This window comes from Salvelinus namaycush, chromosome 1 (assembly GCF_016432855.1).
Source record: "Salvelinus namaycush isolate Seneca chromosome 1, SaNama_1.0, whole genome shotgun sequence".
Classification (NCBI taxonomy): Eukaryota; Metazoa; Chordata; class Actinopteri; order Salmoniformes; family Salmonidae; genus Salvelinus; species Salvelinus namaycush.
The window spans coordinates 44,091,840-44,109,693 of record NC_052307.1 but is presented as its reverse complement, the minus strand read 5'-3'; the positions used below and the strand labels follow the sequence as shown (position 1 = coordinate 44,109,693).

General features: G+C 40.3%; 1 protein-coding gene across 1 annotated transcript in view; it reads left to right on the top strand.

Moving 5' to 3' along the window:
* The window catches only part of ndufaf2 (NADH:ubiquinone oxidoreductase complex assembly factor 2), a 33,265-nt gene that overhangs the window by 12,242 nt on the left and 3,169 nt on the right, over positions 1 to 17,854 (top strand). The window contains exons 2-3 of the mRNA XM_038989037.1: positions 16,344 to 16,433; positions 17,250 to 17,290. Of these exons, the coding sequence (XP_038844965.1) occupies positions 16,344 to 16,433; positions 17,250 to 17,290 (131 nt within the window). The remainder of the gene's footprint in view (positions 1 to 16,343; positions 16,434 to 17,249; positions 17,291 to 17,854) is intronic.

Genomic DNA, 17,854 nt, shown 5'->3' with positions numbered 1-17,854 from the left:
TACAAGAACCCGATGGTCACTCTGACAGAGCTGCAGAGTTCCTCTGTGGAGATGGGAGAACCTTCCAAAAGGACAACCATCTCTGCAGCACTCCACCAATCAGGCCTTTATGGTAGAGTGGCCAGACGGAAACCGCTCCTCAGTAAAAGGCACATGACAGCCCGCTTGGAGTTTGCCAAAAGACACCTAAAGGACTGTCAGACCATGAGAAACAAGATGCTATGGTCTGATGAAACTAAGATGGAACTCTTTGGTCTGAATACCAAGCGTCACGTTTGGAGGAAACATGGCACCACCCCTCAATGTGTGCATGTAGGTAGAGTTATTAAAGTGACTATAAATAGATAATAACAGAGTAGCAGCGGTGTAAAAGAGGGGGTGGGCAATGCAAATAGTCTGGGTAGACATTTGATTAGATGTTCAGGAGTCTTATGGCTTGGGGTAGAAGCTGTTAACTTCTCTGGGATATGTGGGACGCAGAGAGCCACATCAAATTACAGAAATACTCATCATGAACATTGATACAAGTGTTAAACACACAATTAACTTCTACTTGCACACCATCCCGGATCCGGGAGCACCCCCATCAGTAAAAAAGCTGACTAGCATAGCCTAGCATAGCGTCACAAGTAAATACTAGCATCTAAATATCATTAAATCACAAGTCCAAGACACCAGATGAAAGATACACATCTTGTGAATCCAGCCATCATTTCTGATTTTTAAAATGTTTTACAGGGAAGACACAATATGTATTTCTATTAGCTAACCACGATAGCAAAAGACACAACTTTTTTTCCCCACCATTTTTTTCCTGCATAGGTAGCTATCACAATTTCGACCAAATAAAGATATAAATAGTCACTAACCAAGAAACAACTTCATCAGATGACAGTCTGATAACATATTTATTGTATAGCATATGTTTTGTTAGAAAAATTTGCATATTTCAGGTATAAATCATAGTTTTACATTGCAGCCACCATCACAACTCTCACCAAAGCAACTAGAATAACTACAGAGACCAACGTGAATTACCTAAATACTCATCATAAAACATTTATGAAAAATACACAGCGTACAGCAAATGAAAGACAAAGATCTTGTGAATCCAGCCAATATTTCAGATTTAAGTGTTTTACAGCGAAAACACAATATAGCATTATATTAGCTTACTACAATAGCCAACCACACAACAGCATTGATTCAAGCCAACAATAGCCATAACGAATAAACCAGCAAAAGATATAAATTTTTTCACTAACCTTCTCAAACTTCTTCAGATGACAGTCCTATAACATCATATTACACAATACATATAGAGTTTGTTCGAAAATGTGCATATTTAGCGGCACAAATCGTGGTTATACAATATGAATAGTAGCCAAAATGCAAACAAAATGTCGGGAGAAATCTTGGGAGAGGCACCTAATCTAATCATTAACTAATCATAAACTTGACAAAAAAATACAGGTTGGACAGCAAATGAAAGATACATTAGTTCTTAATGCAACCGCTGTGTTAGATTTTTAAAATTAACGTTACTACGACATACAGCGTGCGTTAAAGCGAGACCGCACCGAAATTAATGGCGGAATAGGAGTTTTACATTTTTCAACAGAACAACGAATTAACATCATAAATACTTCTTACTTTTTGATGAGCTCCCATCAGAATCTTGGGCAAGTTGTCCTTTGTCCAGAGGAATCGTTGCTCGGTTGTAGATTGTCGCCTTCAACTTTGGAATTAGCAGTAAACATTAGCCATGTGGCGAAGACATGTCCAACTCACTATAACGCAGCACAAATAAATATCCGAAAATCGCAATATACTGATATAAACTGATATAACTCGGTTTAAAATAACAATATTATGATGTCGTTAACACCTATATCGAATAAAATCAGAGCCGGATATATCTAACTCCTATAACGAGAGCTTTCTAGAACGCCATCCTGAGGTCTGTCTTGCGTCATGGCGAAAGTTGAAAAGACTGGACCCCACGTTCCAAGCCAATTTATATGTCCTCAGATCTGCCTAGCAACTCCATTCCAATTCTCCCTATTTGCTGACATCTAGGGGAAGGCGTATGCAGTGCATCTCGACCAATAGAAGACATGCAAATTAATAAACTGACCGCAGAACAGCCTGCCTTATTTCAGATTTCTCTCTTCCTCACAGGAAAATTGCTCCAACTCGAGTTCTGTTTCACTCACAGATATAATTCAAACGGTTTTAGAAACTAGAGAGTGTTTTCTATCCAATAGTAATAATAATATGCATATTGTACGAGCAAGAATTGAGTACGAGGCAGTTTAATTTGGGAACGAAATTTTTACAAAGTGAAAACAGCACCCCCTATTGAGAAAAGGTTAAAGAAACTTCTCCTTAATGCAACCGCTGTGTCAGATTTCAAAAAGGCTTTATGGCGAAAGCACACCTTGCGATTATGTTAGGTCAGCGCCAAGTCACAGAAAAACATACAGCCATTTTCCAAAGAAGGAGAGGTGTCACAAAACTCAGAAATAGCGTTATAAATATTCACTTACCTTTGATCTTCATCGGAATGCACTCCCAGGAATCCCAGTTCCACAATAAATGTTTGTTTTGTTCGATAAAGTCCATTTATGTCCAAATACCTCCTTTTTGTTCGCGCGTTTAGCCCAGTAATCCAAATGCACAGTGTGCGAGCAATTAGTTCAGACGAAAAGTCAAAAAAGTTATATTACAGTTCGTAGAAACATGTCAAACGATGTATAGAATCAACCTTTAGGATGTTTTTATCATAAATCTTCAATAATGTTTCAACCGGACAATTCCTTTGTCTTTAGAAATGAAAAGGAACGCAGCTCGCTCTCGCGACCGCGCGCCTGACTTAGCTCATGGCATTCTGCCAGACCTCTTAGTCAATCAGCTCTTATTTGCTCCCCCTTCACAGTACAAGCCTGAAACAAGGTTCTAAAGACTGTTGACATCTAGTGGAAGCCTTGGGAAGTGCAATATGACCCCATAAACACTGTATATTGGATAGGCAAAGACTTGAAAACCTACAAACCTCAGATTTCCCACTTCCTGGTTGGATTTTTTCTCAGGTTTTTGCCTGCCATATGAGTTCTGTTATACTCAGTCATCATTCAAACAGTTTTAAAAACTTCAGAGTGTTTTCTATCCAAATCTACTAATAATATGCATATCTTAGCTTCTGGGCCTGAGTAGCAGGCAGTTTACTCTGGGCACCTTATTCATCCAAGCTACTCAATACTGCCCCCCAGCCATAAGAAGTTCATCTTCCTCGGAGGTCATCGATTTTATTTTCCAGTGATTGCATGTTAGCTAGTAGAACGGAAGGCAGTGGGGGTTTATTTGATCGCCCACGAATTCTCAGAAGGCAGCCGACCTCCGTACTCTTTTTCTTCGTCTTCTCTTCACACAAATGACGGGGATATGGGCCTGTTTCCGGGAAAGTATTATGTCCTTCACGTCAGACTCGTTTAAGCTTCTGCCAGTTCGTGGTGAGTAATCACTGTTCTGATGTCCAGAAGTTATTTTCGGTCATAAGAGACGGTAGCAGCAACATTATGTACAGAATACGTTTTTTAAAAGTTACAAACAACGCAAAAAAACAAACAAAAAACAGTTGGTTAGAGCACGTAAAACATCAGCCATCTTCTCCGGCGCCATGATACAATTCTTCAGAGATCCTTGATGAAAACCTGCTCCAGAGCGCTCATGACCTCAGACTCGGGCGACAGTTCACCTTCCAACAGGACAACGACCCTAAGCACACAGCCAAGACAATGCATTAGTGGCTTCGGGACTAGTCTCTGAATGTCCTTGAGTGGCCCAGCTAGAGCCCGGACTTGAACCTGATCGAACATCTCTGGAGAGACCTGAAAATAGCTGTGCAGTGACGCTCCACAACCAACCTGACAGAGCTTGAGAGGATCTGCAGAGAATGGGAGAAACTCCCCCAAATAGAGGTGTGCAAAGGTTGTAGCTTCATACCCAAGAAGACTTGAGGCTGTAATCACTGCCAAAGGTGCTTCAACAAAGTACTGAGTAAAGGATCTGAATACTTCTGTAAATGTGATATTTCAGTTTATTTTTTATACATTTGCAATGGGTTATGGTGTGTAGATTGCTGAGATTTAAATAAAATAAAATAAAAAATACAATTTTATAATAAGGCTGTAATGTAACAACAAAGTGGAAAAAGTCAAGGGGTCTGAATATTTTCTGAATGAACTGTATAAAGACAAATATATGGTAAACAAAGGGTTCTCTTTTCGGTTCTCTGAAGCCGTAGGTAGTCAGCAGGTAGTCGCCGTCAAAAACACCGTCATTGGTGAGAAATTCTGAGGTAATAATGTTGCGCGGACTGAGCGAGCACTTATGAGGTGAAATAGAACCACTTCTGCCCGAGGCCTCCGTCCTTTGCGACCGCTATGAAGTAAAAATGGAGCCAATCAACCAGCATGGCAATGGACGTTTTGGTTAATTACTTAGGCCGGTCAAAATTTTGCAAGTTCTAACAACAACCCTAGCAACAGAAGCTAGAACTCATCGAATCCCATTGTGATGCAGGGGGAGACACTTTTTGGCGTGACAGGCCCATAGCTTTCACCTGGTCAGTCTGTCATGGAACGAGCAGGTGTTCTTAATGTTTTGTGTACTATTTTCACAATGAGGTTGGAATAATATTGTGTACATTTATTATAATGCAATTTTATTGTAAGAGCTGTTTGAAAAGACCACCTGAAATTTCTTCCTGTTTTGGTGGAAGGGAGTTTTGGCCTTCCATGGTGACATCATCAAGCGGTAAATTTACTTAATAGACCCATGAGAAAGAGTTCCAAACCCCTCTGCCAATAACAGCACATTTTCTGTTTTTCCCTCCCCACTCAAACCATTCCCAGACAGTCCTAGCAAAATTATTACTTGAGAAATTTCTTTTTTCTTTAAATTAAAATGGTTTCTTAGCAATCACAGTGAGGTACTTAATTGTTACGGAAATTATTTGATATTGAGATACAAATGACTGCATTGGACCTTTTTTTAAAATACTTTTTCTGCTAGATGTTTCCTAAGACCCCTTTTCCAGGAAACAAAGTCTTTGCTTAGGCCTATTCCCAAATTTGTTGGGTGGAAAAATGTAGACCCTTCGCTTTCATTTGACACCAAATTTGATGTGCTCCTATGAACTTCTGTGTTAGTGCTCATTGGGGTTTATCCACGGAAATGTCCATAGGCTACAGTATACGATGTAGGCCTAATGGTTATTTCTATACCACCAGGCATAACCTCCTAGGCTACCTCAGGAGTCCATTTTCTGCCGAGGCTTGTTTTCTGTTCTCTTTCAACAAGGGATCGAAGATGGAGAGACGTTGGGCCTATGTGTGAAGAGAGGAGAAAACAAATAAGGTTATTTTGAGTCTGTTTTCCAGTTGAGCTACTTGCTGCAGGGAGTTGGCTGGCATCAATCTGAGTCAGTTGGGTTCGCTCTGGACTGAGAGGGCTTGACACTTCTGTCTGTCAGAAAGCCAACAGGTCAGACGGAAAAGACAGACGGCCTCCTCCGCTCCTCAAATCTGCTCCACTGCTTTTTGAATTCACATTATTCTCATAAAACCAACAGGCTGAGAGATACAGGGAAGGGAGATGGATACAGGGGCTATTCTGACCAAGGGGGAAATAAGACGGTAAAGGGAGAGAGGTGGGGGATTACTTACAGAAATTATGATTTGGGGAAGAGAGAGAGAAGGGAGGATACTGACAGAAAGAGGGAGACATGAGAAGGTGGAAGGAACAGATGAGTACAGAGTGAGAGAAGGTGGAGGTGGCAGAAAGACAAAGAGAGGGGTTTGTTGAATGGTGTGATGGATGGAGGAGAATAGAAAGGGGTGGACAGCTCTCTTTATGGACATCGTGTGCTGGGTGGGCAAAGCAACATACAGCTCAGAGCGAGAAACAGGTCAGCATCCATACAAAAATACTAGCTTCACTACCTGTTTTATAGACCTTGTTCCACAACGTAACAGTAAGATGCAGTGGTTTGTGAGGTGAATGATTCCGACAGCCCTTTAGAGAGTGTTAATAGGTGGTGGCCAAGCTTGAAATGAACGTTTAGAACAATGACATCACTACAGGCTGCTTCTGAGTGGAGCCCACCACTACAGATTACATGTGAAGGTTGCATAATAATCTAGGCTACTTATCTGACTGAAAAGTGTGTGTGCGGGGTGGGGGCTCTCTACATTATGAATGTAGCGGCTAGAGAGAGCTGATGTGTGGCGAATTAAGTACACATTAGCTGTTGTAAAGGACGAGGGGAAGGATATTGAGGGTAAGATGTGAGTGGGGTAGGGTGGACTATACTAGCTGGGTGGGTGAGGTGGGCTGCACCTGTATTTCTTCTCCTTATCAGATCACTCTCTTCATAAAACTGCCCATTGCCATGCAGAGGTTTAGGACAGGACTACTCTACAGCCAGCTCACAGCAAAGGCAGGAGAAAGGCTCTGGTCAAAGCTTCTGGACAAAATAATCAATAAAAAATTAAACTAATTCAAGATTCGGAGTGCTGGATGGATGGATGGATAGATGTAAGGTACTGTCCCAGTTCTGTGTCATGGATGACATTGCAGAGGGTAAAAAGCATGTCATGTCAGGTTTCAAAGAGCCCACTCACAGCACATCATCCCTCAGAACAGAGGAGAAACACACTGATTGGCTGCCGCTCTCGCTGCCACGGCAACCTCTCATCCGTCCATTTCCCTCCTCCCTCCGCTCCTCCCTCAACCTGGTCTCATCGCAGCCTCGCAGATGAATCGCGCTCAGACCGGTGAGATGGCTCATTAATATTCATGAGGAGGGATTTAATCTGATTGTGCGTGGCCTCTCCTTTGATGCACTGCATTCGTCCTTCATGGTGAGCAGCACTGTCCTCCCTCCCATCCTGCAGGTTAATCTGGGCCTGTTTGTTTGTGTGTGCGCACGCACATGACGGGGGACTGTGTGCCCCCCTGGTGAGTGAGGGGGAGGCAAGCCTAAATGATGTAACTGGAACGTTCTCAAAAGGGAGATTGAAGGTTTCTTTTTAGTATTTATTTCATACAGGGGTAAGTAGATAAACGCAGGGGCGCCGCCAGGGATTTTGGGACCCATGAAAAGATATCACATTGGGCCTCAACACCACAGGCCACACCAACCCTGCGCAATTGCTGTAACCACACAGCTCCAGAACCCAATCGACCCATTCAAAGCTTTAAATAACTCTTACCTTTGCAGGCTTGCACTCTCTTGTAGTACAATATTTACTGCACGATATTTACTGACAGTGAGCTGTGAAAATATGACACTGTGCAGACATGCATGCAACATTCTGCATACAGTGGAATTCTCTATTTGATGCAAGACTGATACCCTCTATAAGAAATGTGCTAAAAGCCATCTTTTACAGTCTAAATGTAATTTTAATGGTAAAATTCTTGAATGGAAATTTCTCTTAACATGAATGAATAACATAAAATAAATATACATTAAACTCTTCAATTAAAATAAATTACATCATCTATAGAATGATGTAACAAACAAAATAATAAATTCCGCAGCAGATTTTTGAACTAAGTATACATGCCAACTAGAAAATAAGCAGCTGTGAAAGTGGAAATGGAAAATGGAAAACAAAATGAAAATGCCTGATGGTGGCGCTAGAGGAAAGGTCAATAGGTTTCTTCCACTTGGGGTCTTGATTGTGCACAACAAATGTTATGGCAATCCAGCCATTACTTTGAGATACAGTGGGGAGAACAAGTATTTGATACACTGCCGATTTTGCAGGTTTTCCTACTTACAAAGCATGTAGAGGTCTGTAATTTTTATCATAGGTACACTTCAACTGTGAGAGACGGAATCTAAAATCCAGAAAATCACATTGTATGATTTTTAAGTAATTAATTTGCATTTTATTGCATGACATAAGTATTTGATCACTTACCAACCTGTAAGAATTCCGGCTCTCACAGACCTGTTAGTTTTTCTTTAAGAAGCCCTCCTGTTCTCCACTCATTACCTGTATTAACTGCACCTGTTTGAACTCGTTACCTGTATAAAAGACACCTGTCCACACACTCAAAACAACAACATTTGTTTGTGTAATGCCCCTTTAGGGGTTGTGTACTGTAATAATGTAGTAGTCTAATAAAACAGAACAATCTGATTAATCAAATGTCTTGTTACTAAAGAAAGAAAGAGGGCTGCATCAAAAGCTAGGGTGGAGAAGCATAAAGAGCAACTGTACAGAAATCCAGAGCTGCTTGAGGAGAACATAAGAAAGGAAAGAGGTATAGTGCATTCGGAAAGTATTCAGACCCCTAGACTTTTCCACATTTTGTTGTTACAGCCTGAATTCAAAATTGTTTTGTTTTTTTATTCGCCCATCTACACACAATATCGATTAATGACAAAGTGAAAACATATTTTTAGAATTTTTGCAAATGTATTGAAAATGAAATACAGAAGTATTCACACCCCTGTTAGAATCACCTTTGGCATTGATTTACAGTTTGAGTCTTTATGGGTAAGTCTCCAAGAGCTTTGCACACCTGAATTGTACAACATTTGCAATATTTAAAATTTCTTCAAGCTCTGTCAAGTTAATTGTTGATCATTGCTAGACAGCCATTTCCAAGTCTTACTATAGATTTTCAAGACAATTTGAGTCAAAACTGTAACTTGGCCACTCAGGAACATTCAATGTTGTTTTGGTTAGCAACTCTAGTGTATATTTGGAGGTGTGTTTTAGATTATTGTCCTGCTGAAAGGTACATTTGTCTCCCAGTGTCTGTTGGAAAATAGACTGAACCAGGTTTTCCTCCAGGATTTTCCCTGTGCTTAGCTCTATTGTTTATTTTTATCAACAAAAAAAACTCCCTAGTCCTTGTCGATGACAAGCATACCCATAAATTGATGCAGCCACCACCATGCTTGAAAATATGAAGAGTGGTACTCCGTGATGTGTTGTTGGATTTGCCCCAAACATAACACTTTATATTCAGGACATGAAGTTAATTTATTTGCCACATTTTTTGCAGTTTTACTTTAGTGCCTTATTGCAAACAAGATGCATGTTTAGATTTTTTTAAAGTATGGGCTTCCTTCTTTTCACTCTGTCATTTAGGTTAGTATTGCAGTGTAACTACAATGTTGTTGATCCATCCTGTTTTCTCCTATCGCAACCATTAAACTCTGTAACTGTTTTAAAGTCACCATTGGCCTCATGGTGAAATCGCTGAGCGGTTTCCTTCCTCTCCTCTAGAAAGGACGCCTGCTTCTTTGTAGTGATTTGGTGTATTGATTAACCATCCAAAGTGTAGTTAATAACTTCACCATGCTCAAATGTAATATCTACTTCTTTTTTTTCACCCATCTTACCAATAGGTGCCCTTCTTTGCGAGGCATTGGAAAACCTCCCTGGTCTTTGTGGTTGAATCTGTGTTTGAAATTCACTGCTCGACTGAGGGACCTTACATGTATGTTTGGGGTACAGATATGAGGTAGTCATTCAAAAATCATGTTCAACATTATTATTGCACACATAGTGAGTCCTTGCAACTTATTATATTACTTTTTAAGCACATTTCTACTCCTGAATGTATTTAGGCTTGCCATAACAAAGAGTAATACTAACTGACTCAATACAATAAAGCTTTTTATTTTTAATTGATTTGTAAAAATGTCTAAACATCATTTGACTTTGACATTATGGGGTATTGGGTGTAGGCCAGTGGCACAAAATCCCATCTTAAAAAGTCAAAGGGGTGTGAATACTTTCTGAAGGCACTGTAAGCTCTCAGTAATGTATTGGGTATAAACCACCAACGTTTCGGCATCATCTTGTATTCACCTTTGAATTAGATTTTTTTAAATAATATTCGGATCCCAGTGTCCTGTTGAAGAAGAAAATCCAATTGCAAAGTAATGATTTTTATTCATTGATATAAATACATTTGACATCTTGCTTAACGGTCTATAGGTTCATTTGCATCATTTAGTGGAATTAAATTGGCCTGTGTGTATTTTTGTTAGCCATCATGCATCTTATTTATCCAACACAACGATCACAAGCGCACAGCACACATATACCAGGTCCTCAGGTGGTTGCTACTGGAGTAAAACGTGCTTTTATAAGCCCTTTCATTGCGCAACAATTCTAAATGCAATCGCGTGTTAAAAACAGTTTTGGTGCACTATTAAAAAGCGCTACTATTTTTATTTCTCAACTGGTAATTGTAGCGCACCTCCCATTCACCGTTCAAGTGCAGGCAACAGGCTGTCAACGTGTCACCCACCACTTTACAATGTGAGCTAGAAGCAGTATGCATTTAGAAAACATACTTGTTGAAACCTGACTGTTTTATTTAATATTATTAGGCATGTCTTACCTTGCTTCAAAGTAGCCTATAGGCAAAGTTCGACCATGGAAACATGGAGGTCATTATTTTATAAAGACTTCATAGGCGGTGAGTTTCAAGTTTGGGAAAGCTTACAATTTATCCTACCATTTCTATCATTCTGTGTGGCAGTTATGATTTTTTTCATTTCAATAATGTTTTAATTTCTCAAAAATCATCCTGTTGTTAATCATACAAATCGGAATTAAAATGATTCAAATCTAAAAAATTAAGTCAACTAATGTGAGATCACCAGCCTCTGCCAAATGGACATATTGATATACCGTGATCCATTGGTGGCTAAAGAAAATCAGCGCATGGAACTCCGTCTATAGGCCAATAACTTTTTAATTTATTTTTATTTAACTAGGCAAGTCAGTTAAGAACATTCTTATTTGCAATTACTGCCTACACCGGCCAAACCCGGACGACGCTGGGCCAATTGTGGCCGCCCTATGGGACTCCCAATCACAGCCGGATGTGATACAGCCTGGATTCAAACAAGGGTGTCTGTAGTGACGCCTCTAGCGCTGAGATGCAGTGCCTTAGACCGCTGCGCCTCTCGGGAGCCATTGCTCTTTCACACGGAGGATTGGTGATTATCGAGGGGGAGACTGTTGGAATTTTTTTCAAATAGCTTACTGTGATATATTATCATTCGCAATTGATGTAAAAAAAATCTTTAAAAATTAAACACTTTCCTACATTTCTACGCAGCTGTCCAGGTACTTCTATAGGTGCTCAGGTGCGTGCGCTCCCTCAACATGATCAAGACAGAGAAACCGTACACATGCTCATTGCTAACATAGAGCACTCCAAACTAAAGACAATGAAAAAATTGACAATGACTGAAAATGACGGTTATGAAATAAACCAAAACTTGTTTCTCACAAGTGTAGAAGGTTGTGAACTCTGCAAACAACGATTCCACTCCGAGAATGAGTACGGTAAATTACTGTAATTAATACATGCATTAACAGAAATGTATGTAACCAAATGACAGGGATTAACGAAACATTTACTACACGTGACATATGTAATGGGGAATTGCTGGGTGGGAATCAAAGGGCAAACAATTGACACAATGAATGCACAAGAACTGGCGGGAGCCATTCTGCAGAGAGACTCGCCTATATCTTTGCCAACACACCCCTCCCCTTCTTGTCTCAACATTTTAAATTGTACTCGACACATTATCTTCAAATATTTTAGATGCTTTTCACTGACAGCTGCAACTCAATAATCAGCTAGGCCTTTTGCCACGCACTGCCCAAATTGTGGGCTTACCAAATAGGCATAGGCCTACGAGCGTGTGATTTGAAACAATTCAACAGCCATTTTTTTAAAGAAGCTAATGATCATCGATTCCTCTGTGGCTAAATCATGCTTTCTGGTGTACTATTTTTAATGATTTTATTTATTTATACATAGACAGGAGTAATTATATAATTTGAGCAAATTTGTTTCCATTTACTTCCCTATTGGCCCCACCGCTATACCATTTCTCTCCTGTTCCATTGGCTTTCATATCAACTTTTTTTTCGTTGTCCAGAAGCCAAGGGCATAATCCTAGTCATATTAGCAACCCATCCTAGTTGTTCCATCTTTAGATTCCACCTCTTTCTAAGTATGGAACCGTTATCAGATGCGCTGTTTAGAATTATTTCCCAGGATACCATTTTTTGGCGTCTGGGGAAAATCGAAGATTATTATTTTTGAGTGTAGTTACCCTTTAATTCAAGTGTGCATGCACATAGCACTGTTTGGTTAGCAGTGTATCTGTTGCACACACAGTGTGATGGGAGTTACATTATACATGAATCATAAACAGTTTTTACCATTACTGTAACTGAATGTCTAATTACCATAACAGAAAACCATATGGTAATGAGAAATGGGCATTACAGTAATGAGAAGCCCTTAGCGAGTTTAGTTAACCTCTTATGGCTGAGATCGGCTAAGATCCCGTTAACGGGATCGATTTGACAACAGCCAGTGAAAGTTCAGGGCGACAAATTCAAACAACAGAAATCTCATAATTAAAATTCATCAAACATACAAGTATTTCACACCATTTTAAAGATAAAGTTGTTGTTAATCCCACCACAGTGTCCGATTTCAAAAAGGCTTTACAACGAAAGCACACCAAACGATTTATGTTAGGTCAGTACCTAGTCACAGAAAAACAGCCATTTTTCCAGCCAAAGAGAGGAGTCACAAAAAGCAGAAATAGAGATAAAATTAATCACTAACCTTTGATGATCTTCATCAGATGACACTCATAGGACTTCATGTTACACAATACATGTATGTTTTGTTCGATAAAGTGCATATTTATATCCAAAAATCTCAGTTTACATTGGCGCGTTACGTTCAGTAATGTTTTGCTTCCAAAACATCCGGGGATTTTGCAGAGAGCCACATCAATTTACAGAAATAGCCATCATAAACCTTAATATAAGATACAAGTGTTATGCACAGAATTATAGATATACTCTTCCTTAATGCAACCACTGTGTCAGATTTCAAAAAAACTTTGCGGAAAATAATCTGAGTACAGCGCTCAGACAACAAAACCATGTTGGAGTCAACAGAAGTCAGAAATAGCTTTATAAATATTCACTTACCTTTGATGATCTTCATCAGAATGCACTCCCAGGAATCCCAGTTCTACAATAAATGTTTGATAAAGTACATAATTTATGTCCAAATACCTCCTTTTTGTTCGCGCGTTTAGCCCAGTAATCCAAATTCATGAGGCGCGAGCAGACAAAGTCCAAAAGTTCCGTTACAGTCCGTAGAAACATGTCAAACGATGTATAGAATCAATCTTTAGGATGTTTTTATCATAAATCTTCAATGTTTCAACCGGAGAATTCCTTTGTTATCAGAAATGCAATGGAACGCAAGCTAACTCTCTCGTGAACGCACGTGGTCATCTCATGGCACTCTGCCATGCCCCTGACTCAAAGAGCCCTCATTCCCCCCTCCTTCACAGTAGAAGCATCAAACAAGGTTCTAAATACTGTTGACATCTAGTGGAAGCCTTAGGAAGTGCAATATGACCAATATCCCACTGTATATTCAATAGGCGATGAGTTGAAAAACTACAAACCTCAGATTTACAACTTCCTGGTTGGATTTTTTCGCAGGTTTTTGCCTACCATATGAGTTATTTTATACTCACAGACATCATTCAGACAGTTTTAGAAACTTCAGAGTGTTTTCTGTCCAAATATACTAATAATATGCATATCTTAGCTTCTGGGACTGAGTAGCAGGCAGTTTACTCTGGGCACCTTATTCATCCAAGCTACTCAATACTGCCCCCAGCCATAAGAAGTTAACAATGGCAGAAGCGATTATTGACATAAATTCATGCTCTTTCTAATCTGTTATACCTTGAATTATTAAATCAATAATTTTGCTCAAACATTACACAGTTATGGTAATGATAATCTAAAATTGATAAAGGGGGTGAATTATCAAATTTAATCATGAGAAAAGACTAGCTTATCTTGTAGCCATCTTTGAGCTTCTCTTAGTAATGCATTATGGGTCGAAAAAACGTAATACAAAAAACACTCTACTTTGTGCAGAATTGCTACGGTAATGAGAAACGTGCTCGGACACCTTTTTTTAATAGATTTTTTTATGACAAGTTTGTAATGTGAATACCCAGAACTGATAACTGTCTTTGAATATGTACCACTTTAAACTAATATTTTATTGGTTTTAATTAAATATGTCAGTTATTTTTATAAATGTAATGTATTTAAAGGCCTACAAAATTGACCCGGATTTCATTACGGTAATGAAATTGAGTAAACATTTTCTATAAAAAACTTAAGCTGGCTCTGCAGTTTAAGATTTAAGCTCAAAACAACTTAACGAGCCAGAAACCAAGCAAAGGGAGCCTTAATATGATAGTAAATAATGTAAAAAATGTGGACGATATAAGGCTGAATTCATCACAGACTTGGTTTCATGAGAATTGCCAGTGTGCGCGAAAGCTTTCACGGGTGTGAGTGTGGTGGGAGGAATGGGCTTGTCTCATAAATATATGTACATATTTTTTATTAAAATCCAAGGATAAAAGCCATGGTAGAAGGATTTAGTCATGCCAGCAATTCAAAAGTGGCAAGACGAGGGAAGCAGAGCGAGCGAGAGAGCGCCGGAGAGAGAGGGCGTTGGAGAAAGCAAGAGGGGGAGGTAAATGTGTGAGAGAGGTGGGGGGTGATTGCTTCTCTATGCTTAAGCGCTAGCTAGGCTATAGTTAAGCAGAACGCTTGTGGGGACTTGTATAAATTTTAACCATATATTTATCCTCCACCACCCACACCCAATGCAAATGTGGATAACACCTGTTTATAATTAACTTATTACCTGTTTTAAATGTATTTGTTGGTATTGCCTAGGATGCCAGTCTTTTTGCTTGGATTTGATGTCCTCTGGGTTTTCCTATGAAGCTGCTCTCAGCTGAATGATAAAGGCCTGTATGTAAACAAATAGAACGATTATATGATCTCTTTCCTCATAGGCTGAACCAAGTGACAGGCCTAGCTACTATGTAGGCTACTGTGCAGTGAGCTTATGTAATTTAGTAACTACTGTAGCATAGCTGCCTGTACACTAGTCATTAGTCTATAGTATAGCTAAGAACTAAATAGTAGTAGGCCTGATTTACTATGGGTGTATCTCAACAGCCTAAAGGGCCTTCCTTTCCTTGTCTCCTTTCCTTCACCTGCATTGATGTGATGGGAAAATTAAACTGGTGAACCAGATAGGCCTACCTGGCATACATCTTATTGCTTTCACCTGTCCTGTGTCTTAATGAAGGAGAGGAGGCTACATGTTGGATAGGGACCGTGGCAGACTAGCTTTCATACTACTCCAGCCTTATCATATCTATCTGTTATCATTGGAACAACAATCAGGCTCATCAATCTGGTGTGCGTTTGGAGATGGTGGTGCCATTTGTCCATGTCCACTGGTCTTTAGCTCTGTGAAGACTAATGGAGTGGAATGGTGATGGAATGTTGACATATTGGTCTGTGTTTGGAAGTTGATGGCATGTTGACAGATTGATCTTTGTGTGGAATGTTGTCCATCCATTCATCCTTCACAACAGCTGATGTGCATTGCATTCACCACGCATCATCTCTCTCTAGAGAGCCCCCATCCCTATCTCTCACTCACTCACTCACTCCCTCCCTCTCTCTCTCACACACACACACACACACACACACACACACACACACACACACACACACACTTCTGGGAATGTGATGTGATATGTCAGTGTGGCAGGAGGGCAGAAATTCATTAGTGAAAGTTGTGAGAACCTCTACAGCTGAGTCCTAAGGATCATGGTCTAAAATCATTTGCCTCTCTCTCACCCTCTCTCCATCCTTCCATCCCTTCAACCCTCCCTCCACCTGAATGTCACTGGGCCTGCTCGACTTGTTTAATCAGCAGTTTTCCCCCAAATAATTGGTGGTGTTGCTACTAGCGCTGTAGGATACAGAATGTGAGAGAGTGTTTTTAGTATTCCTCTCAGCTCATCTCTCTTGTGTTGCCTGTGATATCTGACCTCTTTTGTCTCCTATATGGCTTGATGTTGATTTGGAGGGCATTGTTGGTGGAGGGTGTCGGGGGGGGGGGGGGGGGGGGGGTTGATTTACATAAGGCTTAGCCCAGATTTCGACACACTTGGAGAGATCTGAGAAGCAGGCCTGAGGGCCACGAGCTAATCATCCATGTCCTGTCGTGTGCGTGCTTGCGATATCTAAAATGTTTTTTTTTTTGTTTGTTTTTTAATGCGCTTGATCATTCTCACAACTTTGCATGAATGTTTTTCAAAAATCTCTCTCTTTCTCTCATTGTTTACTTAGGGAGGATTGTTCGGGCCAAGCGGATGGTGGTGGCTGTTAACCCTACAGAGTTTGAGTACCTGGAAGGCAACATACCCTCAGAGTGGGATGGTAATGCTGAAACACTGACACTTTAGCTATATGTCTGCTAGTCTCCATGATATGGTGTCATGGATACTGTGAATCTGGAGCTCGGAATACACTGTAGTACAGAATAGTGCTAGGCAACAACAACAACAACAACTGTACTAGAACTAACATTAATCACCTAGGCTATTTATTCAGAAATGTATTCATGAATGTATCAAAGTCACCCTATCTGCCAATGTCAAAAACTGTTTCCATTTCCCATACAACTAGATACAAAATGTTCTGTCTCTGACTTGCTTTATCCACATTAAGCCCTCATCGTCCCGCTCCCATGCATTTTCATCAGGATGCAAATAAGAGGGGGATAAGAAGCCCAGAGTCCCGGCATGCTGAAGGAAAAGCTGGGAAATCTCTCTCTTTCTCCCGAGCCTGCCCTTCCAAAATACACCTAAAAAAGAACAGAGGGAGAGAGAGCTAGATAGATGTAGAGGGGTTGATCTAAGGATCAGAGGAGGAGAAATCGGCAGTCTCTTGCCTTATGCTGTACAGTAGTTGAAATGCAGTAGCAGTATTACAGTCCCCTTTCTGCTTAGACTGGCCAATCAGAGTGATGCCATATTCTGGCTGTTGTCAAGCTGGAATTGTAATGAATGAAAACAGGCCAAAATCTGTTTCAGATCACTTACTAGTTAGATACTGTTTTAATTTACCTATGGAGTAATTCTACAAGTGTCATCACACTGGCGTTACATTGGATGTCAGGTGTAACTGTTCATTTTGCTGGCGTGGTATGTGTGCAGTGTGGGTGCTCTTAACTCTGTCTGTTCCCTCATCCAGCTTGGATCCGAGGCAGACGGAAGCAGCCCCCCTCCATTGAGGTGCGTATCCCCTGCTGTGTTTGTGGGGGGGACTCTGTGGGACGGGGTAACCGGGAGGGAAGACGCTCAGAGAAACACTTTGATTTGCTTTCTCTCAGTTTCCAACAGAGCCAAGGAACTTTGGGGGACAGGTGTTAAAAATAAACTGGAGCTGGCGTGTGATGGTGGTAGTGAGTGTAGACAGTCACAGCAATATGCCTGACATTTCGACGTCAAGCTGACGTCTTCCTCCGAGGAAACATCAGTCATCTTTTCGCATCCTGTACAAAGGATTAAAGTGAGAATAAAAAAAATCTATCTGCCTTTTTTTTTGTCGAGGGCTCCAACTCCTTTTTACCTCTAATTAGTCCTTTTGGACGTTTTTCTCGGTAAGCCATTCTCATGATTTTTGTCATTGTTGAGCACTCCTTTCCTTTTGTTTGCTGAAGCGCGAAGGCCCACCTGAACTCTGACATTAATGTTTCCTTGTTAATAGAGGACGATTGACTTGAAATTATACACTGAGTGTACGAACATGCTCTTTCCATGACATGGACTGACCAGGGTAAAGCTATGATCCTTTAT